This window comes from Octopus sinensis, linkage group LG11, assembly GCF_006345805.1.
Source record: "Octopus sinensis linkage group LG11, ASM634580v1, whole genome shotgun sequence".
In the NCBI taxonomy this organism is placed as follows: Eukaryota; Metazoa; Mollusca; class Cephalopoda; order Octopoda; family Octopodidae; genus Octopus; species Octopus sinensis.
The window spans coordinates 56,998,689-57,025,886 of NC_043007.1; the positions used below are offsets into that span (position 1 = coordinate 56,998,689).

The 27,198-nt window shown below is 38.6% G+C and overlaps 2 protein-coding genes across 12 annotated transcripts in view; one reads left to right on the plus strand and one right to left on the minus strand.

The window, feature by feature from the left end:
* The window catches only part of LOC115217296 (formin-2), a 160,060-nt gene extending 141,581 nt beyond the window's left edge, over window positions 1–18,479 (minus strand). For 5 of the 8 annotated variants that reach the window (XR_005001301.1, XR_005001302.1, XR_005001303.1 and 2 more), the window contains exon 1: window positions 18,183–18,479. The gene's annotated coding sequence lies outside the window, so the exon portion shown is untranslated. The remainder of the gene's footprint in view (window positions 1–18,182) is intronic. The other 3 variants (XR_005001305.1, XR_005001304.1, XR_005001306.1) reach the window with 1 other exon arrangement.
* LOC115217412 (serine-rich adhesin for platelets) overlaps window positions 1–27,198 on the plus strand; it is a 137,981-nt gene that overhangs the window by 57,971 nt on the left and 52,812 nt on the right. For 2 of the 4 annotated variants that reach the window (XM_036507512.1, XM_036507513.1), the window contains 3 exons: window positions 2,258–2,395; window positions 10,564–10,596; window positions 17,242–17,279. Coding sequence is in view for 1 of the 4 variants with exons in the window: in XM_036507509.1 (XP_036363402.1) it covers window positions 18,532–18,540 (9 nt within the window). In the remaining 3 variants the exon portion in view is untranslated. Of the gene's footprint in view, window positions 1–2,250; window positions 2,396–10,563; window positions 10,597–17,241; window positions 17,280–18,519; window positions 18,541–27,198 lie in introns of those variants that run through there. The other 2 variants (XM_036507511.1, XM_036507509.1) reach the window with 2 other exon arrangements.

Genomic DNA, 27,198 nt, shown 5'->3' on the forward strand with positions numbered 1-27,198 from the left:
GGTCCCACATGAAATCATGACCCAAATGAGGGACCAGCTATCCGAATTGACAGTACCCAGGTAGATAAAGCAATTAAGGATATGAAGATGGGGAAAGCACCTGGCCCATCAGGAATCACCACTGGGATGCTTAAAATATCAGGCGGTGTGGGTTATGGTCTGGTCACCTGCCTTGTAAATCAGATAGTTCATGAAGGAGTCATACCCAATGACTGGTGTAGCAGCACCATAGTCAACTACTACAAGGGGAAAGGTGATGCTTTAGATAGAAATAACTACAGGGGTATCAAATTACTGGATCAGGTGACGAAAGTTAGATAGGGTCATAGCGCAACTAATTAGGGAGAGCATTAGCCTAGATGAGATGCAGTTTAGTTTTGTGCCAGGTAGAAGAACCACTGATGCTATATTTCTGGTAAGGCAACTGTAGGAGAAATACCTAGCAAAGATAAACCCCTGTACCTGGCTTTTGTTGACTTGGAGAAAGCCTCTAACAGGGTCCCCCGATTCCTTATCTGGTGGTCAATGTGGAAACTGAGGATAGACGAGTGGCTAGTAAGAACTGTACAAGCCTTGTACAAGGATGCTGTTAGTAAGGTGAGGGTTGGCAACGAGTATAGTGAAGAATTCTGAGTAGAAGTAGGGGTTCACCAAGGATCAGTCCTCAGCCCCCTCTTATTCATTATAGTCCTCCAGGCAATAACAGAGGAATTCAAGACAGGCTGCTCCTGAGAGCTCCTCTGTGCTGATGACCTTGCTCTAATCGCCGAGTCACTGCCAGAACTGGAGACAAAGTTTAGCATGTGGAAGCAAGGTCTAGTAAGTAGGAAGGCTGTCAAATCACAATCCCCTTCAGGTAGAAACTCTATACGATGTACCTGGTGTAAGCTATGGACACATAAAAGGTGCAGCAATATCAAATGAAGGTTAACCGGGAAAATTGTTTTTGTGTGTGGCAGATGCACTGGGGCAATAAACACTGAAGATATAAAGAAAACAGATTCCATCACATGCCAGTGGGAGAAACTAGAAGTAGGTAATAGCTTCCACTACCTAGGCGACCAAGTCTGTAGTGGGGGTGACTGCTCTGAGAGTGTAGCGACTGGGCAAAGTTCAGGGAGCTCCTACCTCTGCTGGCAACTAAGGGCCTCTCGCTGAAGGTGAAAAGTAGACTGATGCATGTGTGTGAACTGCCATGCCACATGGCAGTGAAACATGGGCCATGTTCAAAGAAATTAAGCTAGTATGATCCGCTGGGTGTGTAATGCCAGTGTGCATACACGACAGAGCATAAGTGCTCTGAGAGAAAAGCTGGGCATAAAAAGCATTAAATGTGGTGTGCAAGAGAGGCAACTGCACTGGTATGGTCATGTGTTAAGTATGAAATGAAGACAGCTGTGTGAGGAAGTGCCACTCCCTAATTGTAGAAGGAAACTGTGAAAGCAGTAGACCCAGGAAGATATGGGATGAGGTGGTGAAGCATGACCTATGAACATTGGGTCTCACAGAGTCAATGACAGGAGACTGGGACCTTTGGAGATATGCTGTGATTGAGAAGACCCGGCAACTAAAGTGAGATTGCAGCCACGCATGTCTGGCCCTGTGAAAAATACCCCTGATGCATCGAGCAATATGATATGCTTGAGAAAACTTGTTGAGTCAAGTAAAACCAATATCATAGCTGTGGTATTTTATTTCTCAATCAAAAGCTTGGAAAAAAATCCTGAAGGAAAATTAAAATTACAGACTTGTTTTCAAACTGTAACATGAACTTAAGGAAATGAACCAGCTAATAGTCCACTAATTTATCGGATATGGCTAAAAGTCAAATTGGTTTCACTCAAACAAGAAAAGCCCAGGACAAGGAAAGATTAAAAATAAGTAAATTCTAAATCTGGTAAAAGATGTGCTTCTCCAATATAAATTATTGAGATCAGAGTAAAATCAATGAAAATAATGAGGAAGTCTTTACTATGGAAGATAATGTGAAAGCTGAAGTGGTACCTTAGTGAAAGCCAACTTTCATATAATTCTAGTAAATACTTGGAGAAATTGAGAAATCCTATAATATACAGCAGATTTCCACAACATTTGTGGGAGAAATAGTACCCTATTATGACTCAGTTATACAGTGATATTCTTTCCCAAAATAATTTATATATTGTGATTGCATTTGATTATCTAAAATACCTTTTCTCTCTTTTTGCAGATCTTTCTCTACTCACAATACTAATATGCCTACTAATACAATTTTCAGAAATCTTGCAGATGACAGACTATTAAGAGAAGAATATTGGCATAGAACATAGCAGAACATCCATGAAAGATAATCTACTGCAAACTACAGACCACTTTCTCAGATGAGAAAGAAATCCAGCCAGGAAATAACAATATGGTAGGGCAAAAGTGCAACTGATAACATTGGAAATATAAAATGTGTGGAAGCAATAGAAAAGAAGAAATATCAGAGAATAAGATGTAAGGGGTTGATAGATTATTATATGAAAGGTTTACCAAACTAAGAGAAACAAAGTTTAGAAGATATGACTACAGATGACCTTGTAATACGAAAAATACAGAAAGATTAGAATCATGTGACTGTGTAAGAATAAACCAAGATTTGGTCTATTCTTATGCACTTTACATTCAGATGATATAACCAGAAAGTGATAATTAGTAAAGTGGAAGTATTAATACAAAAGGATGGTGAAAAAGGAGAAGGGAAAGAAGCAAGGGGAGGCTATTATTCAATAGGAAAATTTGAGGTTTTTCAGCATCAGCCAAAAATAAAACAAATAATTTAAAAAGTGGAATAGATATTAAGATAGTAAGTAAAGATATTTTATATTTTGGACAGAAATGGAAGGCTATTTGTTCAAGGTTTAATAAATCACAGAGATGTTGAAAATATCTGATAAAGAAGTTTACATGCTACTCAGGGGTGACATATATAGTTTTGTCAAGGTGTTCCCTTGGTAGGTAATGTGAATGAGAATTAGATGTGATGTAAGTAGACAGGAGAAGTGGTTGTATAGGAAGTAGGGGTGGAGAAGGATAGTAGGTATGCTTATAAGGCTGAGTTGAGAGAAAAGGATGGTAGGGACAGTATCTCTGGTTTGATAGTAGGAAGTATATTATTGTTTAGGGTTCACTCAGGTATGTAAGTAGAGGAGTAGATCTATGATATTCAGGTCACAATTTGTATTGGCTGAAATTCCCCTTGGGACTAATCAAGATTCTTTGTAAACAAGAATAGTTTTGTGCTATTTTAGGGTTCACAAAAAAATGTTTATATTAAACACCTGTTTGAATTGTCACACAGTATAGGTCAGATAGGTCAAAGTCAGTGACGGTGTTAGTAGCTTTCTTTCAAGAAATTTTAAACTGGGTATTTTTTAAAAGGTTAGACTGAAAAGATTATGTTGCTATGACATATTTAATGGAGTAGTGTAATGCTTCTATCATGGCTATTTATAATTGCAAATATGTAAATAAACCTATGGCTAAACATGACATTCACCTTCCTCACTCTTCCACCACCATAAATAACCCAAATTCTTCTTTAAAACTAAACTACTGGATTTCTTGGAAACAGAAAATTTTTAAAAGTCTAAGATACTTTAAATCTGTAACTTCCTCCACTGGCTAATTATGCGACTCACTTTCTTTATCATCATCGTTTAACGCCCTTCTTCCATGCTGGAATGGGTTGGATGGTTTGGCAGGAGCTGGCCAGACAGGAGCCTATACCATACTTCTGTGTCTCTTTTGACATGGTTTTTTTTTCACAGCTGGATGCCCTTCCTAGCACCAACCACTTTGCAGAGTGGGCCGAGTGCTTTTTATGTGGCAAAATACTCACATAGCTGATAGTGAATCCATATGAACATACTTGTTTATCAGTCTATACACATCTTTCTATACATATGCCTCTTTATATCTACATATGTTATCCATTTGGTCACTTGTGTGCATCATCATCACCATCATCTAACATCTGTTTTCCCTGCAGGCATGGGCTGAATAGTTTAACAGAAGATGACCAGCTGAAGGGCTGTTCAGATTTCAATTGTCAATTTTGGCATGGTTTCTATGGCTGGATGCCCTTCCTATTGCCAACCACATAACAGAGTGTAATGGGTGCTTTTACACAGCACTGGGACAGATGTGTTTCACATAGCAACAGCACTTATGAGCTCTCAAGATTATGGATGCTCAGCAGGAGGGGGTTGCAAGGGACAAGCCTGTATGCAAGGAGAACCACACTTTTACTTAGCTTGACATAAAAGTATGCTTGTATACATGTGATGTACATATGTATGTTTCTGTATATATAAGTAGATATGTGTAGCATAGATTGGTAGACAGACGTGTGTGTGTTGATATGTTTTCTGTCAATATAAGGTTTCCCCTATAACTATTCCTCCTCCCTCCATGATTTCAAAATCTGATGGAATCTTGCTCATTTCCCCTGGATCTAACCTTTTCACACTCCTACTGCCAACACACTCGTTACTTCTACCTCCTCCCTTTACTGCCTGCTTCTAACTCTCTTGCATCACCACCGCTTTTTGTCTGCTTTCCATGTTGGAATGGGCTGGATAAGTTGTCCTTGTCCAAAAAAACTCCTATTGAGAGCTGCTATCTCTATAGACTGATGCTCACATGTCATTTGTATGGTTTCTATGGCTAGATGCCCTTTATATCACCAACCACTTTACAGAGTGTACTGAATGCATTTTTTCATGGCACTGTGACTAGAAAGGTTGAATAAAGGGACCTCACAACCCTCTGCTCATTTGAAAACCCCTTTACAGGGTGGTACTCAATGCATTTTGTGGTACCAGTAGTACAGAGATTGTCTCACTTATCCGGAACACAGAGGAAGTGCTAGCTGCTGGTTTTCCATTGTGGAATCAGTACAAGAGGTGACACCATGTCCACAGGAGAGTATTTAGAGAGCTAAGATGTGTAGACCAGGGAGAGGAAATGGGGGGAGGCAGGAAACAGAACAATGTTGGCAGTGAGATCAGAACTAGGTGAAGGGGACAAGTAGGTGCCAAGAGGACTTGATAAGTTAGGGCATATGCATTTTCTCACATGATCACAGATCGGATTAGAAGTGAGAGCGATGATGTCAAAAGGATTTGAATGTTAGGTTGGAAGAAAAGAGCAGTAATATGAATGTAAACAGTAATCATATCCATTATTTATATTTCAACATCAATTGACATTCCTTCCCCAAAAGATTTCATATGGAAAGGGATAAAAGTAAAAATGAATACAAAAATGATGAGATAATTAAAGAAGTGAAAAACTTAGAAAAACTGCAGCAGGTCCTTCAGTAATAAATGCTTAAATGCTGAAAGATTGATATTAGTTTGGTTTACTTTAACATTATTCAACAAATTAACTAACAGAATTAATCAGGATAGTATTGTCTCTAATGACAGATTCAGGAAAAGAACATTTCTAATTATTACAAAAATATAGATGACTAATAAGAGGAAACTATGAAAGATTAAATTTGGTGAATCCAGTAATGAGTCATAATACAACTAATACAGAATAAAGTAAAGTTAAATCAAATATAAATTAGGTTTTATACACAAACAGTGGCAGTCAGAAAAATTGATGAGTACCTCGTTTTTGTTTTCGTGGTTTTTTTTTTTTGAGAGATTTGTGATAGGAGATCAATAGAATGGTAGATGAAGGCTTTGGGAAGAGGTAGCATGGGACTAAAATGCTTAAAGAAATGTGAACGTGTATACCTCTCTTAATCCATAGCACAACTGAAACTTGATGTAGAACCAATTGTGATCATTATGTGTGCGTCATTGTGTGAGTTTGCACATGTATATATGTGGATCTGTTCACACATGCTTGTATGTGTGTATGGGTGTGCAAATGAATGCAAATGTATCAGTGCGCATGTAACCAACAATATATCAAGTGATATACTAAGCCAGCCAATGTGTGGGGGTTCATGCACATACATACATTACATAAACACATACCTATGTACAATGCTTGTTTGCATCCATGTGTGTTTGAATGACTGAATGTGTAATCATGTGTGTATTGTGTGTTGTCTGCATATGTACATATATGTTTGTATGGTTATGTAAATATGCGCGTGTGTGTTTGAATGTGCAGCTGCGTGTTAAAGCCCCCAAGAGATCATAGCCTAATCAATAAATGTAAGTAAAACTGGAACTAACAGTAATCAATAGAGTCAATGATTAGATATATTAACTAGTCTTGTTAAAGAGCAAGATTAACAACAAAAAGTAAATAAATATTATCATTGCATCACATCCACAATAAAGCTATTTTGATAACAATTTAGAGATAGCAAAGCAAAATTAATGGGAATCCAATTAGAGATTGCTATAATAAATAATGGAACAACCGTTTAGTTCTACTGCATCTCAGTCTACATGAATGAATGAAAGAATGAAGGAATGCAAGTGTGTTATGGTAACTGACTGGCAGATAAGGTTTGCATGCAGTGGATATTCAATGAAAATATAGACCACACATGGGTGTATATAATTCATCTTATTCATTTACTGGTTTCAGTCATTATACCAAGACCATGCTGGAGCACCACCATGAAATGTATACTCGATTTATACAAACTCTAAGGTTTCATCCACAAGAAGAAGCAGAAATTTGGAAATTACTGAGCGTAATGAACATAATGTAGGTGGTATTTAGAGTGAACAGACATTTTAGGGAGGAAGGAATGCAGCCAGAGGGTAGTGTGGGATCTTGATGGTGAAACATGTGCCAGTGATATGTAAAATGCACCCAGTACACTCAGGTATGATTGGCATTGGGAAGGGCATCCAACCATAGAAACCAAGCTAAAACAGACTGGAGCCTGGTGCTGCTCTCTGGTTTACAAGCTCTATTCAAACCTTCTAACCCATGCTAGCATGAAAAACAGACACTAAATGATGATGATGATGTCTGTTAATGATACAATGTTATATAAGAATCTTGATGTTATTGGAATTAGTAGAATTAGTAGAAATTAGTAGAAAGGCACTTTGTAGTATCCAGTTACAGCACTTTATGTTTGAGTTGAAATCTCTCTAAGTCAACTTTTCATCCTTCAAAGGTCAGTAAATTCCTCACAATATAAAGCCACCTCCCCATCTCAAATACTGCCACCCACCCCAACAATTAGTATCTTTTAACTTTTACTTGTTTTAGATTATGGCTATGCTGGGACACCACCACAAAGAATTTTTAGTCAAATGAATTGACCCTAGTATTTACATTTTGTTAAGCCTGGTACTTATTCTATCAGTCTCTTTTACTAACCTGCTAAGTTATAGGGCCATAAACACACCAACACCCATTGTCAAGCAGCACTGGGGGACAAACACAGACACACACACACAAATATATATGCAATGGGCTTCTTTCAGTTTCTGTCTACCAAATCCAATCGCAAGGCTTTGGCCAACACAAGTAGAAGACACTTGCACAAAGTGAAACACAATGGGACTGAACCCAGAAGCATGCGGTTGGGAAGTAAGCATCTTACCATACAGCCATGCTTGTACCTCATAGTGGAAGCTTTTCCCTTTTTCCAGTTTTTTTTTTTTTCCACTTTGCAAGTTACTTGGTAACTTCACTAGTGCCAGTGGCAGAAAAAAAAAGGCATCCAGTACACATTATAAAGTGGATGGCAATAGGAAGAGCTAACTCTGGAGTTTGGTGCAGTCTTGTGGCTCACCAGATACTATCAAACCATCCAACCCATGCTAGCTTGGAAAATGGACCTTGAATGTTTGTTACACTTTAAAAAATATTTTCTTTAAGTAATTGTTTCTTTAAGCATTTTTTGTTTTGTTTTTGAGATTTCTTATAAGAAACATTTCACCTTTTCTTGTCTAGTTCTTAATTGCTTTTAACTTCTTAACTTCCCTTAATCTATTCAGTTACAGTATTTCATCCTCTTCCTTTATCTACCTACCCCTCCTTCTAATGACATTATTTTGTTAGCTTTCTATACTATACAACTAGCAGAATTGCCCAGCGTTGCTCGGGGCTGAATTGCTTGAAAGTACTGTTAATGATTGCACTGAATTATGATGATTATTCAGGCAAATATTGATATAAGTTTACGGTGGGAGATAAGGACTTAATGATCAAACGTGTGCCATTGCATTATTTTGGGGGAACCAAATATCTGATGAGCATTATAGGGGCACCAACTTTAAGTTTGAGAAAGTGTGGTGGTAGTCCGGGGTGGTCAAAGGAATTGAGTTAGTTGATGACGTCCTCTGGGTCAGGAGTTGTATCGATAGACTGATATACATAGACTTCCCCAGGAATGAGTTTTAGCATTTCATCATTAATATGGTGAACAGTTTTATTCCTCGGGGCCAGAATAGCCCTTTGGCCAATCCAATCCATATTCTGATAATTAGCTTGTAGATCTTGGAACACTGCATCTCTGAGATCAGAAGGCGTCTTAACAAAGGTACAAATGGAATCGATAGCAATATTACCAGTTTCATCCCCTGGTATTTTGCCTTCGCCAAGTGCAAGGAGGGTGTGAGGAAATGCTGCTGATGTGATATTACGTTGCATATGAGCACACATATTGGTGTGAAGTTTAAGAGTTACTTCCCTTTATTTAAAAAATATGCATTAAAATGGAAAGAAATGATGGTAAATTATTTGTAAAATCGTAGACTCATCGTAGACGCGCGCTAATACCCAGAAGGGCTCGATATGAATCACGACTATAAGATACCCGGTTTTGGTTAAACTGCATCGCAAAATGTGGGAGTAGTTAGGAATCTAAATCGGAGTAGACAGACACACAACCTTTCTTTTACATATAAAGATTTTTGTCCTAAAAAACTTTGTATGGATTGAATGGTTACCTCTATGGAAATATATACACGCACATTATACATACATGTGTGTATAGATGAATATATAAATACATTTAAATATCTATATACACTTTTGGGCGATCTTTCTGCTACTTAGAGATAACTTTAGATCTTATTTTCGTCCTAAAAAACTTTGTGCGGAGTGAATAGTTACGTCTACGGAAATATATACACACACATTATACATACATCTGTGTATAGATGAATATATAAATACATTTAAATATCTTTATACACTTTTGGGCGATCTTTCTGCTACTTGGATATACTTTGGATCTTATATTCATCCTACATAACTTTGTATGGAGTGAATGGTTACCTCTATGAAAATATATACACACACATTATACATACATCTGTGTATAGTTGAATATATAAATACATTTAAATATCTATATACACTTTTGGGCGATCTTTCTGCTACTTGGATATACTTTAGATCTTATATTCGTCCTAAAAAACTTTGTATGAATTGAAAAATAAAATGAATTGAAATTTTTAAGAAAGGAATTTGTTTACATACATGTGTGAAATGGCAAATGTTTGTGCAGTTGTCCGAAATGGAACCAGGATAAATGTGTGGAACTGATGTATAATAATGAATAGGCCTTCTTGTTGTGAATATTAATTTGATGAATATGAACTGAAAACCAGTGGTGTAGCAAAAAGGATGACCAGTCTGACTGGCTCATCCCTGTCACACACGCACACACACACACCCTCACACACACACACACACACACATACACGTTAGCTTACAATTTTATTTATATATTTGCGTGTCTATGTGTGTAAAGAGGAAGTGGGAGTAATATGCAGAGTAAAGGCTTTGAAGTGAAATGGTAGTTTTCTCAAATTTTTTCTGAAATGGGGGTGAAATTGAAAGAAATTTTGTATGTCATGACCGAATGGAAGTACTTTGAAAAATCATAGGTAAACTCTAATTGAAGAAATTGTGTGAGGAGTAAATCGTTATGTATTTATTTGTTTCTGTTTGCTGTGTTTTTTTTTTTGAGTAGTGGTTTAAGGTACACTAGCAAAGAGAAAGTATGAGAAATTATGGTGATAGCATGAGTGATCCGTTTTATATAAATACTTTCACTTTAATCGTTGCACACTTGCAAAGAGAAAGGAGAAATTAGGGTGATAGCGTGAGTGAAGCAGATCGCTCCGTTTTTGTGTGTGTGTGTGTGTGCTGTAGCCCACACTAAGAAAAGCACTTCACTTACACACCACAATGTGAGTTTTCTCGAAATTTTGCTTAATTGGGGTTGAAATTTGAAAAACTGGACCTGGCACAACCCGATGTATTCTACTCTTAAAAATGCTAGGTAAATTGTAATTGAAGAAATCCTATAGTGTAGATTTCTATAAGAGACAAAGGGAGGCAGATAAAATCTGCCTTTTATAATAAGAGATGATGATGATGTTTGGGGATAGTAGCTAGGTAAAGCATATAGTATGTGATCTGAATAGAGTGAGATACAGAAGTGGTGACACAGACAAATTTGATCATAGGTCTGTTCAATTAGACCAAACCTAACTGAATAGACCTATTCAATCAATCACCATCTATTAAGACGTTTTCAGAAGTCCTTTGTCTATAGTATCCTTTCTTTTCTTTCTCTTTTTTTTATTTCAGAAAGTAGAGTGGGATGGAGGTGATATACTATAGGTAAGTTACTCTTTCTTTATATATTTTATTATGTTCATTTATTTTGCTTAGTGAATGATCTTCAGATGTTGAGTCTCACGAGGCAATGACAAGTGGTTGAGACCTCTAGAGAATTGCTTGTCAAGCTAAGTGAAATCTTGGTTGTGGCCAGTGCCAGTGACACGTTTTAGACATCTGTGCCAGTGACATAGCAAAGGCACCTTTGCTGGTGACTTGTAAAAAATGCCCAGTACACTCTGAGAAGTGGCTGATGTTAGGAAGGGCATCCAGCTGAAGATACCAAGCCAAAATAGACTAGAGCCTGGTGCAGTTCTGCGGTTCACCAGCTCCAGTCAAGCCATCTAATTCATGCCAGCATAGAAAGCTGATGCATGATGATGATGATGCGTAAGGAAGGCAGTGTCCATGACCCTTTACAGGGTTTTGAAATAGGTGAGTGAGAAAGAAAGAGAGAAGTGTGCTTAAACTAGAGACTTGACCCAAATGCTTGCAACAGTGTTGGCCTCATTGAAGACACCCAAGGTGCCAGGTGATGGTAATGAATCAAGCAATGAGTAAAGCGTACAAACCAAATAGACCACAGTGAAATTTTACCCCAGGACTCAGAGAGCTCCAATAAATACCTCAAGGCATCTCGTCCAACATTCTAACAATCTTGCCAGTCCACTACCCAGAATTGGTACTTTATTCATCGATTCCCAAAAGAATGAAAAGCAAAGCTGACCTTGGCAGAACTGAACACAGGATGCAATAAGTCAGGATAAACACTATGATTTCATCTGAGGCTAACAACTGCCAGTTCATTACCTCAATCAATTCAGGTGTAAGAAAGCAGCAAAAGTTCACCAGGTAAAGAAGCAGATAATATTATAGAAGACACAGAAGAATGATACAGTTCAATGGTGGACCACTAACAGGGGGAAACTGTTTGTATTATGAGACATACAAGCTCTTTGGTGCATGTGATATTTGTATGTGGTAGGTACACTGTCCTAGATATGCGGATACCACTCTAATATACACAGCAGTAAATACATTTAGTACTGAAATATTTTAAAAAAAGAACACAAACCATTGTCATGAACTATGTGGGACAATTTAGCATTTGAAGAAAATTAATTCTAGATCAATGGTTCTCAACCAGAGTCCACAAAATATTTTAACAATTCCCAATAATATTTAATCATAAAAATATAAGGGAATTTTTTCAAAAATTAAATGGCTATATGAGTGCATTATCATCATCATCATTTAATGTCTGTTTTCTATGCCGGCATAGGTTGTATGGTTTGCCTGGGGTCTGGGAAGACAGGAAGTTGCACCAGGCCCCAATCTGATCTGGCAGTGTTTCTACAACTGGATGCCCTTCCTAATGCCAACCACACTGAGAGTGTAGTAGGTGCTTTTTACATGCCACCAGCACAGGGGCCAGAGGAGCTGGCATCAACCACGATCAGATGTTGTTTTTTATATGTCACCGGCATGGAAGCCAGTCAAAGCGGCACTGGCATCGGCCATGTTCGGATGGTGCTTTTTATGCGCTACCGGCACGGGGCTCACAACTACAATTTCCATTTGATTTGATTTTGATATTGCTGTTGATGTACTTGACTCAATAGGTCTCCTCAAGCATGGCAGGTCGCCCTGCGATCCAAGGTACTTTTGAGTGGGCTGGTTATGCGACACTGGTGTAGATTACAGCTGTGGACTCACTTTATTTGCCAGGTCTTTTCAGTCACAGGTCTCGGTCTTTTGTCATTGCCTCTGTGAGGCCCAACGTTTGAAGGTCATGCTTCACCACCTCATCCCATGTCTTCCTGGGTCTCCCTCTACCCCGGATTACTTCCACTGTTTGGGAGTGGCACTTCACACAGCTTTCCCCATCCATCCACAGTACATGACCATACCAATGCAAATGTCTCACTTGCATGCCACATCCGATGCTTCTTACGTCTAACATTTCTCTCAGGGTGCTTACACTCTGTCATGTGTGCACACTGACATTACACATCTAGCAGATATTGCTAGCTTCATTTCTTTCGAGCCTACGCATGTCTTCAGCAGTCACAGCCCATGTTTCACTGCCATGAAGCATGGCAATTCGCACAAATGCATCATACAATCTACCTTTCACACTGAGTGAGAGGCCTTTTGTCACCAGTAGGGGTAGAAGCTTACTGAACTTTGCCCAGGCTATTCTTATTCTAGTGGTAACACTCTCTGAGCATCTACCCCCTCTACAGACTTGACCACCCAGGTAGTGGAAGCAATCAACTACTTCTAGTTTCTTCCCCTGGCATGGAGTCTGTTTTCTTAGCACCCTGTGGTGTTTATTGCCTGTAGTATAAAATAAGATCCAAAGGGAGCCATAGAGAGAAAATAGTTGAGGACAACTAGTATAAATCTATATATTTGGGTTTTGATACTGTTGAATGAACAGGTTATCTTGTAATGTGCAGAATGTTTTTTTAAGACCTTTGCTTAGTGAGGAAATATAGATTTCAGAGAAAATGGTGATGGTGTATATGACTATGTATGTGCCCACTGTACTATTAGCTGAAGAAAGAATAAACAATGTTCATAGATTTTTCAGCCTCCATCACTAACATGGGACAGAGACAATAGGATGAGGTTAACATGATTAATGTTTAATTTCTACACCTGAAGTTCAGTTGTTGAAGAGGAAAATAATATTTCCAGATATCTAGAATGATATAGTTCTGATAGAAAAGATATAACTGAAGCAACAGGAAAATTAACCAAGAAGATATGGATATAAAAGACAATTCTACACACAGTACACTAGTGTAGGACAGACTGTGTTTTATATAGAGTGGCTTACACTACACACTATAACCTCAGTATATGACAAATGTTTAGTATGTAGGTGCTATATTTTGTATCTGAAAGTATTTAAATGAACTTGGAATTATATCTCAGAATCGGCTATGTGTGTGGAATATATGAATTACCATGCTATGCACCATACATTAATGTGTAGCTCTATTTTGAGCACTCCATACCATATTTCAATGTACAGCTGTGTGTGCAGTGTATAAATGTCCATGCTACACACCATACTTCAGTACAACTTAGTCTGGAGGTGAGGATTAATGATTTTAATTCTTAAAACAGCACTGAAAACATTTTTGCCATACACTATATATGAAGGGCAAGTCAGCCAAATAGAGCGCACACTTCTGAGTTATACCCATGGATAGGAGAGTTGACAAAATAAGCTAATGAAACACTCAATTATATACTGCTCCTACTAATATAGAAGAGCATAGGCAGTTAGGTGGACAAAGACAAACAAACCTAAGTGGTTAAGTGCCTTGGGCATGAACACAGCACAATGCTGACCTGGATATAAACTGTTATCTTTTCAGACAGTTTGCTAATACTACAACAATCAAACCAATTACATATACTGATACACACATGTACATATAGATGCACATATATATATGAGGTAAATTGAATTGTTGTGCTGAAGAGATGTTTAGAAAGATTAACGAAACCTTTTCTGTCCTCATGCCATGGCCAGAGAGCATGACTTCTAGCATGGCATACCTAAATGCATAGGGACTTTGTGAAGAGTAACAAACCTTAAAACTATAACTAAAAGAGAAGCTGAACCCTACTCTGTCATATTGATTTGCCCATCTGAACTTTCATTGTATATTGATAAAGAAGTTTGTTGATCATATAAATACTGATATCTATGAAGACCTCATATTCATTTAGGGTAACAGAAGATAAATGGCCTATTTTATGCTTTTCTTAAATGCTATAGCAACAAATTAAGTGAAATACCTCTAACTGAGATTGGGAACTGAGTCTCAATTGGTGCTAGTTAGTTACAATAGGTGTATTTTATTTTGATATACAAAGTAATATCAATTTCTTAAACTGAAAGTTACAAACCTACAAGAATGAGATAGTGTGATATAGCTGTTTGTCATTTCCCCTATCAACAAGAAAGGCATCCAACAGCAAAACAAAGGCCCTATAATGTACTTTTCTAACCCATGCTTGCATGGAAAAAAAACAACAAATAAATATATTTAGTTGAACATCAGTCAACTGAAATTTTCTAAGCAATAAGTAGACAAAGATGACTTGTAGAAGTATTTAAAATCTAAACACAAGGGAGATAACCTTAATAAAATCAGCTGATTAAGATTTCTGAACATTATGGACAATAAAGTTAGAGTGGATTTAGTAACTGACATATTTCAGTCTCATTAGACCTCTTCAGTAAAGCATATTCCACTCATTTGTTTATATTAACATTATGGCTGAGGGGAAATATAGTCAGTTGAATAACTGATCAACTGAGATTATTCAAGCAATTACTAGACTCTCTTTAGTGTTGTTTAAAGTTAAAAGTTAATTAGCATTTTTCAATATCATCCAAACTAATTACAATTAGGGCATTGTAAAACAGAGTTAAGTTTTCAGTTAGAAGTTACTACAAGTAAAAATGTAAACTTTGTCAACCAACTATTACTTTATTAATGCTATAGTTTAAAACAACAGAAATATAATGGCGCCACATGAGTACTCCTGTATGGAAACTCTCAGACTTTCTGTACATGCAAGTTACTCAGGTTATACCAATGGAGTAGTCATCTGATGATTATTAACAATTCTCACTTGTCTTCATACTCTAGCATGAACCAAATTTTAAATTTTTCAATTTTATCCCTACTGGTGGAGACATGGCTGTGTGGTAAAAAGTTTGCTTCCCAATCACATGGTTCTGAGTTCAGTCCAACTGCATGGTATCTTGGGCAAGTGTCTTCTATAGCTTTGGCCTTGTGAGTGAATTTGATAAACAGAAACTGAAAAAAGCCCATCATGTATGTGTGTTTGTGTGTGTGAATATGTATATATATATATATATATACATACATATAAGTGTGTGTGCCTTTATGTATGTGTTTGTCCCCCACCACCATTTGACAACAAGTGTTGGTGTGTTTATGTCCCTGTAACTTAGTGGGTTGGCAAAAGGAACCAAAAGAATAAGTACAAAGCTTTACAAAAAATAAGTAATGGGTCGATAAGTTCAACTGAAAATTCTTCAAGGCAGTGCCCCAGCATGGCCACAGTCTAATGATTGAAACAGGTAAAAGATAAAAGACTGACTTAATTGCTGAACAAACTCAGAGGAGGGATTTATCAAACATTATTGTTAGGAATATGACACGAGAAAATCATGTCATCAGGAACAATACCTCATTTCACCACTTCGTCCTACATCTTCCTTAATCTTTCTCTTCTGAATGTTCTTTCCACTTGGATTGACATTTCTTTAACCAACTTTTATTAATACTGACATATGATACGTGTCAGTATCAGTACAGATTTTTCTCTTACATTTTGTGGCTAATTCTTTTATATATACATTTATTCTTGCACATCACCTCTGATCTATTGTTTATGCATAACATTATACACATCCAACAGAGTGTGTTCACCTCATTTCTTTCCAGCTTTAGAATATATTCTCTGTATTCAGTGCTCAAGTTACACTATCAAATTTCATTCATGTCATACAATCTGTGCTTCATTCAGAGAAAGAAATTGTTTGCTGTAGTCATAGGTAATATTGTTTCTGACTTCATGAGATTTAGGTACAAGATCATCAATTATGAGAGGAGGGAGTTAATCGATACCATAACCTCAGTACTTTAGCAAATTGACCCCAGAAGGATAAAAGGCAAAGCCAATTTTAGTAGGGTTTGAATTCACAATGTAAAATGCCAGAAGGAATGCTATGGAGCAATTTGTTTGACACTCTAATGATTCTGTCAATTCATTGCTTGGTAATATTACTAATGAATATAAGGTGGCAAGCTGGCAGAATCGTTAGCACATCAGGCAAAATACTTAACAACATTTCTATCTTTACGTTCTGAGTTCAAATGCTGCTGAGGTCGACATATCCTTTCAGGGTCAATAGAATAAATGCCAGTCATGCACAGGGGTTGATGTAGTGGACTTAACCTCTCCCCCAAAATTCTTGGTCTTGTGCTAAAACTTGAAACCTTTATTAATATTACTATTGAATACTTAACACCAAACAGAGATTTCACTCTATCTTCATAACAGTGATTTCTTTGACAAGACTATTTACATATTTGTAGGATAAGGAGTATAGAGAACAGAGATATCTAACTGATACTTACGAGGCCCAGTAGGATTTAAATTCAGAATGTCAGAAGTACTAATAATACAGCTGCAGGGCTGGCTCAAGGTACTGACAACTCGGGCAGTCGCACGGAGTGCCAAGAAGGGCATGACAAAGACAAGGAAATTTCCACAACCGTCAACTTGTACATGCTTGCTGGGGTGCTAGCAACCCTAGGGCCGGCTCTGTACAGCTGAATGATTTTCTTATCGTATTGAATGCACGAACATCACAAAATACTTATTTTTCTTTCTTTACCCATACATATTAATGAATGCATAGAATATGGAGACGATATCTGATGATAAAGACAAAAATTCATGTGTATTATTAGCAAACAAGCTGTATATTATTAAGCCAGATGGCTATAAACAAGCTAGATATGTATTAAGCTAGGTGTGCATTAACAGGTGAAGGGATGATTAATAATTTTTTTTTTGTTTCAGTCCAAAGGCGGTGACCATGCTGGAGCACCCCCAGTAATGTATGCTTTTATTTATCATTTTTTGCACCTGTTTTTAATATCATTTGTATCTAGTATATCCCATAACACATTTATTCAAAGTGCTCTGAGATCAAATGCCGCCGGGGTTGACTTTGATTTTCATCATTTCGGGCTTGGCAAAATAAGTACCAGTTAAACACTGAGTCGATGAAGTCGACTTACCCTTCACCCGAAATTACTGGCCTTGTGCCGAAATTTGAAACAATTGTTAATAATAGTAGTTGAAGTATTGTTGTTATTGCATCGTTTCCTTCATTCAAAGCTGAATGATTGTAAGAAAACCAGTTTTCCAGTAATCATGAACAAACAACACGGTGAGGATGAAAGTGTTGACGCACGGGGAAATGTTTAAAATGCCTCCCCTCCCTCGCAACACAGGAGCTGGCGCCGGGTGAGTGCAGCTACCCAAATAAGAGACAACTGAAGTTTGGGTGTTTTGAGATTCACTGTCTGGCTGTCTATACATTTTTCATTTATACATACATTTTTGCATATATATACATACTAACATACATTTCTTATATATACATACATCTTTTTATATATACATACATCTTTTTATATATACATACATACTAAGATACATTTTTTTATATATACATTCATACTAACACATTTTTTATATATACATACATATTCACATTTTTTATACATCCATACATATTCACATTTTTTATACATCCATACATACATTTTTATATATACATGCACACACATAAAACTTTTCCGTTATATGTTTTTGCCATATCTAACTGAGTAGTGTTGCTTCATAACGTTTTTTTTTATCTTGCTAAATGTCGCTTTGCCAATGGAAAAATCGTTAACACTGTTATTATTTGTAGATCAATGAACGAAAGAGAAAGTGACTTGTTTAAATCCTACCTTTTTAGATGTACAGTTTGACAGGAGACACACTGAATCAACTGTTGCTGGCTGTAAATAAATGGAAACCAATAAGCAGCCACAGAATGTGGGAGATATAGGCTTTTGAAGAAAGGCGGTGGTGGGTATTTTTTGAATTATAATAATTAAACCCAAAACACAACTGCCTCTAGAAATGGTTCGAGAAGAATGCAACCATATTATTTATAAGATGTTTGGAAGGCGCCACCTACTGACAGGTGTGCGAACGACTGAGCATAACTCTGAGAAGACGAAGAACCTAATAGCAGCGTTAAGGGAGAAGGGTGATGAGATATCAAAGAGGGGGAGGACCAACGAAGGGAAGGCGATGATGGAGGTGAGACGTGAAATAACGTAAGCAGCTTGTTTAGGTTGACAACTGAGATTGTTTATGTTTTTATGACCAGGAGAAGACGAAGGAATTAGTTTTAACAGGGATATTGCTAAGAGTTTCGTATGTAAGAGATGGGGGAAAAAAACGATAGCTTGATGATTGAAACATAAACAAAATATTTAAATGAAATTGTTAAATAAAATTTAGTGCACAGATAAATAAATTTAAAAAATGCTAATCTGCAGCTGACTCAAAATATTCGACTTGAAAAATAAAAACAAATTAAGGACCTTGTTAAATTCTTTCCCAAATAAATAATTATTATTAATAGCATCGTCTCCCCTACCACGTATTCAAATGACTATTTCTACTATCGACAAAATGACTAATATTATAAAGATGCAATTTCCTTCTTCTTAAGAGATTATAAAAAGTGTCATTTCCTTCGATGCTCTCTGTAACCTTATTCATGTCATTGCTGATGGTTTAATATTTCTTAAAGTCACGAACTAGCGTTCTTACCAGTTCTTTGCTTCTATTCTTTCTACCGAAAACAACATCACATTTTTATGCCATCACCAGTTGCCACGAGCAGTTTTTCCGATGTTTTGTTATTGTTTTGATTGGGCGGTATTCCTACCCCGTCTCTTTTTCCACCTGTTTAACCTTTTAAAATACACATTTTTTTTTAAATTTCCATGCAAAAAAAAAAATCATTTTTTAATTATTTGTTTTGAATCAGTATGTAAGACAATAAATACAAAAATTATTTTGGATCAGTTATGATTTATTATGAAATTACTGATAGAAATGATAGTGATAGTTAATGATAGAAAACGGGAATAACATCATGAACGAAGAATTTCGGTTAGAAATAAGTGACAGGTACCAGAGTACAGTGAACGTATATTTTCGTTCAAATATATATTTACTAGACATCTCTGAACGAAAATATGCGGGATAATATGTTAAGAGGTTAATTTTATTTTCTTCCTCAATTCTTTTTTTTTTTTTTTTTCTGGGACATTCCTTCGATTTGGTTCCTGAATGTCGGTGTGAGGAGACGAAGGAAAGGTTGTGTGGGTGAATGATGTCGTGTACCCATATCGAAGGATTGCTCTTATCTTTTAACCTTTATATCGTAAAACTTATTTTTAAATACATTCACAACACATCTCCCCCTATTCTACAGCCCTCCTCCAGACATTGTTCGTCATAAATACTTTATATAGTTGTTCTGCTCTATAAGACACATTGTCTCATTATACCATTATCTTCGGCCAACACAGTTTCCCATTGGGATCTTATTTTGAGATAAGAGTTTTACATTGACATGTTCCATGTTCAGTGCGCACCACCTCATCTCATTCTCTTTACACACACACACACATACACACACTGCGTGCTTTCTTGTAAAGAATTATCAATTCATATTGTCTATAGTGTGTTAATAAACTTTCTTGGAACTCTAATTACCAACTCTACGCAAGATTATTTACGTTGTATATGTGTGTGTGTGCGCGCGTTTATGTGTGTATACATACATACATACATACATACATACATACATACATACATACATACATACATACATACATACATACATACATACATACATACATACATACATACATACATACATACATACATACATACATACATACATACATACATACATACATACGCACGCTCGCGTGCGTGCACACACGCGCATAATAGTTAAAACAAATAAGAATCGGCAATGGTTTGAGAAGAGAACAGTCATGCTATTTATAAGATGCTCAGGTTCGTCTTAGCAACATTATAAGCCCCCGGTCGTCAAAATACTGGACCTTACAGTAGTTATTGACACCAAGCCACAGTCTACGTAGCTTTGAACTGGGCCCCTATAACCGTAAAACCCCTGGGTGATTACCCACTGTACTTATGACACCTACCAACAGATATGCGAACAATTTAGCGTCTATCAAAATCTTCAATGCAATTCACAATAGAAAAGGAAAAGAATCCCACGACTCTCCCGGGTGCTACGCGCTAAAATCTCCCGCGATAGGTGAAAATCCGCGAAGTAAAAACAGTATTGTACTGTATCTTTTTTTATTATTTCTATAATTTGTATATATTTATTTTATTATAAATGCAAAACAACACCACAGAGGAACCAACGTAAGATTAGATAATAAATCGTGATAGGTGAACCGCGATATGGTGAGGGATTACTTTAATAAACTGGCCTTCTTGGATATGCTAACAATTCACACAATGTGAGTTCCGTATATCGCAAACGTATATTCACCAGGCAATCCTTGGACATCGCATGAAGAAAGAAATCATCTACGACCTACAACATCGAACAAAACTCAAATGTAGTAACCCTGATAAATGTAACGAAAAACGTCGCCCTTTTCAAGCCTAGCCAGGCTCATGGGCCCGGTTTCTGTGGCGTATGTGTTTCCCCCAGCTGGACGGGACGCCAGTCCATCGCAACGTTACTCAAGAAACAGGAAGAGAGAGTGAGAGAAAGTTGTGGCGAAAGAGTACAACAGGGGTTGCCACTAACCCCTGCCGGAGCCTCGTGGAGCTTTAGGTGTTTTCGCTCAATAAACACACACAACGCCCGGTCTGGGAATCGATACTGCGATTCTCCGACCGCGAGTCCGCTGCCCTAACCACTGGGCCATTGCGCCTCCACAGTAACCCTGATACTTGCCAAAAAAAAATTATAAAAAGGAAGACTTTTCAGGGTAACAACTGCTCTACAAGCATAACATCAGCTTCTTTAATAATGGTTTCAAATTTTGGCTCGCGGCCAGTTATTTCGGGAAGAATGTAAATCGATTACATCAACTCCAGTGCTCGACTGGTACTTATTTTATCGACCCTGAAAGGCAAAGTCGACCTCGGTGGAATTTGAAATCCAAACGTAAGGACGGACATAATGCCGCTAAGCATTTTATCCGGCGTGTTAATGATTCTGATAGTTTGCTACCTTATCAAGACCCTTTTCGTCCCAAACAAATAGCAAGGGACTCATACGAAAAAAATATTAAATAATGAAAAAAGATAAAACTAGGACACAGTCTTGTATTACATACAACACTTCTTAAACCAGTGATTACTCATCCTTTTTTCTTTATACACCTTTTTTTCAAAATATCATTTCCCCCTTCCAAGATTCAAGAGGTGCAGTCAAAATAATATATGCATACAATGTGTGAAAATCTTTTTTTTTTCTTTTGTATATTACTCCATATTTACATTTTTGTTGTCATTTTATCAATTATCTCAATCCTTATAACTCTCATCATACTGCCTGTTAATCAGGGATTACAACGTATCTACCAGTATTCAATCTTCCAACCATCACCCTTTCTATTTTCTCCATCTCTCTCTCTTTCTCTCCCTCACACTCACCGCTATTCATCTTTATTGTAATTTTGTTACTGTCTTTCTCACATTACTCTTTCTAGTATTACTCATTATATTGTTAACATGCATTATTCTCTCTGTCTCTCTCTCTCTCTCCCATTACTCTACACCACTTCTATTACTTTTCCAACACCCTGTCTCCTACTATCACTCTTTCTTCACCATCACGCAGCTAAATTTTTTCCCTATTCAACTCCTTTATCAACAAACTACATGTAACTGCTTATCACAGCCTCTCTCTCTCTCTCTCTCTCTCTCTCTCTCTCTCTCTCTCTCTCTCTCTCTCTCTCTCTCTCTCCTCTCTCTCTCATTTTTTCTTTCATTTTTTTCTAACATCCATTCTCCAATCGCTCAGTTTCTCCCGTCATACTTTCTCTTATTTCAACCTCTAACCCTTGTCATCACTTTCTTCTGTTCAGCTATCGATCAAGTTAACTTCGAAGAATGGAATAGAAACAATCTTTAAATCTTGCAGAGAACAAGCAACCTCTCTAATGCTGGCACCGCAAAAATTAAAAAAATACTCCCAGAATATTTTGTAAAGTGACTGGCATTACGAAGAGAATACTGGAGTAGAAACCAAGCTAAAAATGTTACAAACGAAACATTGATCTTAACCCATGTGGGAGGACAGTACATCTACATAAGAAATTACTTGTCAAATCTATACCAGCATATAAAGCAAATATAAAATGATGCTGATGATGCGGCGAAGGGTTTCAAAAATTTAACAGCAATAGAAAATGTGGATGGATTTTAAGGCTTGAATAAAGATAATTTTGTTTCTAAAAGTATTTCAGCAAAGATGAAGTAGAAAAGAATGTCAAGGTATTGTCATTCATTCATTTTATTCGGGTGAAGATTGCAGTTAATGATAACCTGTTGTTGTTGTTGTTGTTACCTATCATGTGAGTGTTTGGACATTTGTTGAGTCCTGTGTTGTGACTGGTTGAGTGTTGCGTGGGAATTGGATCGAAGGTCCAATTACGTTGCGCGTATTATATATTCTCAAACAACTAATCTATGTGTTCTGGAGCCTCCTTTTTTTCCATAAATTGGTGGGAAAAATTATTTACGAGTCAGAGGGATGGAAGTTTTCAACGCTATTCTCGATGCACGCCTGGATAGCCGAGGCTCGAACGATAGGAAATGCAACTCACGCCTCGTCGATCTGCTGAAGCGATTTAGGCTGGCAGATTCATACAGACTTGATAATCCGACGGTTCCAATGTGGACTTGGACCAATAATGACGGATCAATCCGGTCTCACATAGACAGGATTATAGTTAATGCTAGAGATAAGTCTAGTTTTAGCTGTCCACAGTTTACCTATGTACCTTACACGGATTACAAATTAGTGACGTGTGGGTTACATATTGACAAGTTTCATAGACACGGATCTGGCTACTGGAAGTTGAACAAGTCCCTGTTGGATTGTGAAACTTGCCGGAGCCAGATTAAGGTGTTAGTAATAAGGCCACTAACCGGCGCCGTGTTAAATAACCAGTGGTGGAGGGCCCTCAAAAGAGCCATTCGACTTGAGTCAACTAGATTTAGCAAGCAGTTAAGCCTCAAGCAGACTAGAGTAGAAAGGGATTTAGTTAAGGCGTTAGAAGAGGCGCTGAGAACAGGTTTTGCACCCCAAGTTTCGGCGGCGAGCTCCACCTTGGACCGACACTTCAATGCCAAACACGAAGGATGCAGAGTTCGGGCTAAAGTACGTGCACTAGGTCGTGAGGGTATCAACATTGCCAGATCGCTCGGTAGAAACCCAACGTGGCGTGGATGCTATGATACGGTCTGTGGTTAACGAACATAGACAGGAGGTCGAAGGACAGGAGGAGATGTGCAAGGCCTTACACGAGCACTTTGCTGCGTTGTTCGGGAGGGACGGGGCGCTGGACCATGGGGATGCCCTCCGGGATTTCCTGGCCCGCGTCTTTCGGCGCGTGACGCTGAGCGCTGTGAACGGCCAATCAAGGCTGAGGAGGTTATAGAGGAGCTTTCCGAGTGCCCCGGGGACAAGTCGCCGGGATTGGATGGTCTACCTTACGAATTTTATAAAAATATGCCAGACTTGTTCGGGAACATACTGGCCAGTGTGTACGCGAATTAGCAGCAGAATGGAAGAATTCCCAAATCTGTGAGCCGAGGAGTGGTGACACTGATCAGGAAGGACCCGAGCAAGGGAGATAACATTAATAATTTTCGGCTAAACACAAAATTAAAGATTTTGGCCAAGGTGCTAGCCAAGAGAGTGAGGACTGTTGTAGGCGGCCTGGTGGGAGAGGCACAGACATATGCCATCCCAAGAAGGACGATACATGTCAATCTTCATCTCATTCGCTACACCATAAAGAGGGTTGGTAAAGTCCCTGGCAAAAGAGGGGCACTGGTGAATTTAGACCAGCCTAAAGCATTCGATAGGGTGTCGACCATCGGTATCTGGCGGCGGTCCTCCGCCCGGTCGGACTGGGCCCGACTTTCCGAGGCTAGATCGAAGCTTTGTATTGCAACATCGAATCTGTCGTCTAGATGAATGGGTTCTTCTCGAGCCCGTTCGCGATCGAGCGTTCGGTTTGCCAGGGCTGCCCCCTGTCGCCGCTTCCGTATGAATTGGCTCTTGAGCCACTGCTGCAGAGATTGGGGACTCTGGAGGCAGACCCGAGTGATCTGTGTTACGGTAGAAGTGCGACGGTATATGCGGATGATGTTACCATCATCGCGTCTGATGAAGGGTATCTACCTCGTGTAGAAGACGCCATCAAAAGTTACAAAGCGGTGGCAGGGGCAAAAATTAACCAGGAGAAATCAGTCGGCTTGCAACTCGGCCCCTGGCGTGACAAGTCGATGCCTCCCGAGAGCGTCGTCGGACGCTTGACGGAGGGCCCGGTTAAGTTGCTCGGAATCTGGTTTGGACTAGATCTCCAGGTGAAGAAAACTGGAGTAAGGTGACGACCATAACCCAGACCTGGTCTGGGAGGACGTTATCCTAGCTAGGAAGGGCCGAGGTTGCTCAGGTGTTTATAACATCTGTGATAACCCACCGCCTAACCGTCGTGCCTTGCCCCGGTTTGTGGCTGACCAAGTTGGAACGGATCATTTTCCACTTTTTGCGGACAGGGAAAACGTCACTTGTGAGGCGCTCCATCTGCTGCCAAAAACCGTTAAAGGGTGGACTGGGGATGCCGTAGGTGATAATGCGCAAGTATGCGCTGAAGCTGAGGCATCTCTGGCACTACCTGGATGGTGAACAGGTGTGGTCACCGCATGACAAGTAACTTCTTCCACAATTGAAGTTCTTCAGGGACTTAGGCACATGGATCAATCGGAGACCTAGGATGGGGGAATGGCAGAAAGAGTGCCGACAAGCACTCACTCTGTTCTCCCGAGCGAGCAATACCGGCGGCGAGGCTACCACTGCGGATTATTATAGAGGATTGGTAGGGTATGAGTCCGATGACGTCCTGGGTGAGACTTTAGGCTTCGATGAGGAACAACTGACCAGCCTATTCAGGAGGACATTCGGGCCAGGATATATCTGGATAACTTCCAGAAATCTTTGGCTTGGTTGTGCTATAGATCGGCCTTACTGGTTCGAGAAAGGTAGTCCAGACACGGTTTTGACGCCGCCCCTACATGCCCGAGGTGCGGGCGCGTCAGTGAAACTGTCGCGTATGCCTTTGTACACTATGAGGAGCTGAGGGAGTTGATAGCCTATGTTGAACCACTGATGCTGGATGCAGAAAGAGTACGGCTCTCGACTGAGTCCATCGTTAAGATAGTACCGCCTCTCACCCTTAACGAGGAAAGGCAGGCATCTTTTCTCTGCGTAGTAGCATTACTGAAAGATACAGTATGGATGACACGTGCGAAAGGGATTGAGACAGAGTGTGTACGGGAAAAGATGGAAAACTGTGGAAAGGAAGTTGAGTATGAACGGGGCCGTGCTAGTGTAGCCGGTCAAAACAAAAAGCAATAAAAGAAAAAAAGGGAAAAAACCGGCGGGTTAAAAATGAACCCGTGGACTATATAATTATGTTTATTTTTTTAATTGCATTCTCATTTTCGATTTGAATTGTATTTTTATTTTTCGATTTATCATTCCGATTTCACCCAAATTTTAAATGATTGTAACCCCAGCCCGCTGTAAGATTGTGCTTGTTTCGTCCCCGCCCCTGTTCTGTACCTCCTATATATGTCATTCATAGGCGAATAAAGAAATTCAGAGGGGTGAAAGTTATATAGATTCTGCGGTTTTTTTTTTTTTTGTTTTAGAGAACAATTAATATAACGGAGCTTATGTAACCAACGATGACCCAAGATGAATTATCAAAACGATGGATGAACAACAACCACCAGAATTTGTAATGCTTCTTGCGTTGGTCCACTGTACCACTTTACGAAGGAATAAAGTCCCACTGTCATTTTAAAGCTGGTTTCTTTTGTTATTTTTACGAACGAACACGCAGCATATATTATATAATGATATTCATGATTCTTTAGTAAACTAGACCAACGAAAAAAATCTCGTTCTCGTGATACAGCCAGGCAAATATTCCATCTTACCCCAACTTCAAATAATAATAATAATAATAATAGTTAATTTTTTTTATTGGCTACAAAGGCTGACACACATGATTAGTAAACATAAAGGAACAAAACGGGACGAAAGGTTACAAAGGGTTTTGTCTGTTTGTAAAAATCCGAGTAAAAACAGTTTAACAACGAAAGATTATAACAATGGAAATCTCCCAAAAGGGGGAGGCGTTACGAAAGGTTCCTGGTGGAAAAACCCATAAAAGCCAACGGGAGCCTGGTCAAAAAAGTGGGGTAGAGAGCCCCTTTCTCCTTTTATAAAACCTTTTTGAATTACAGGCGAAACCTGAGAATTGGTCCATTTATACTGGCCATTCTTGCACAATTCACCCACCTTTCAGAAAACTTGCTATCAGACAGCACTCTCCTCTCTAACCTCATCTTCCTTTTCAAGTGAAACTTGAAAAAGTTGATGAGGCCTTGACCAAAGGGGAAAGTGTCTGACTTTAGCCCTTTCAAACGGATCCACCATACAACCTCTTTCGCCACAGCCACTAGGCACAGGAAAACGGCCTCGCCCTCCTTGTTAAAGGAGGTCGGCGGGGCAATCTTCACTATGGATTCGGCTGATAGCCGGATCTGTCCTATACGTGACAGTAGCTGTTCGACATAGACCCATAGTTCAGCAATACT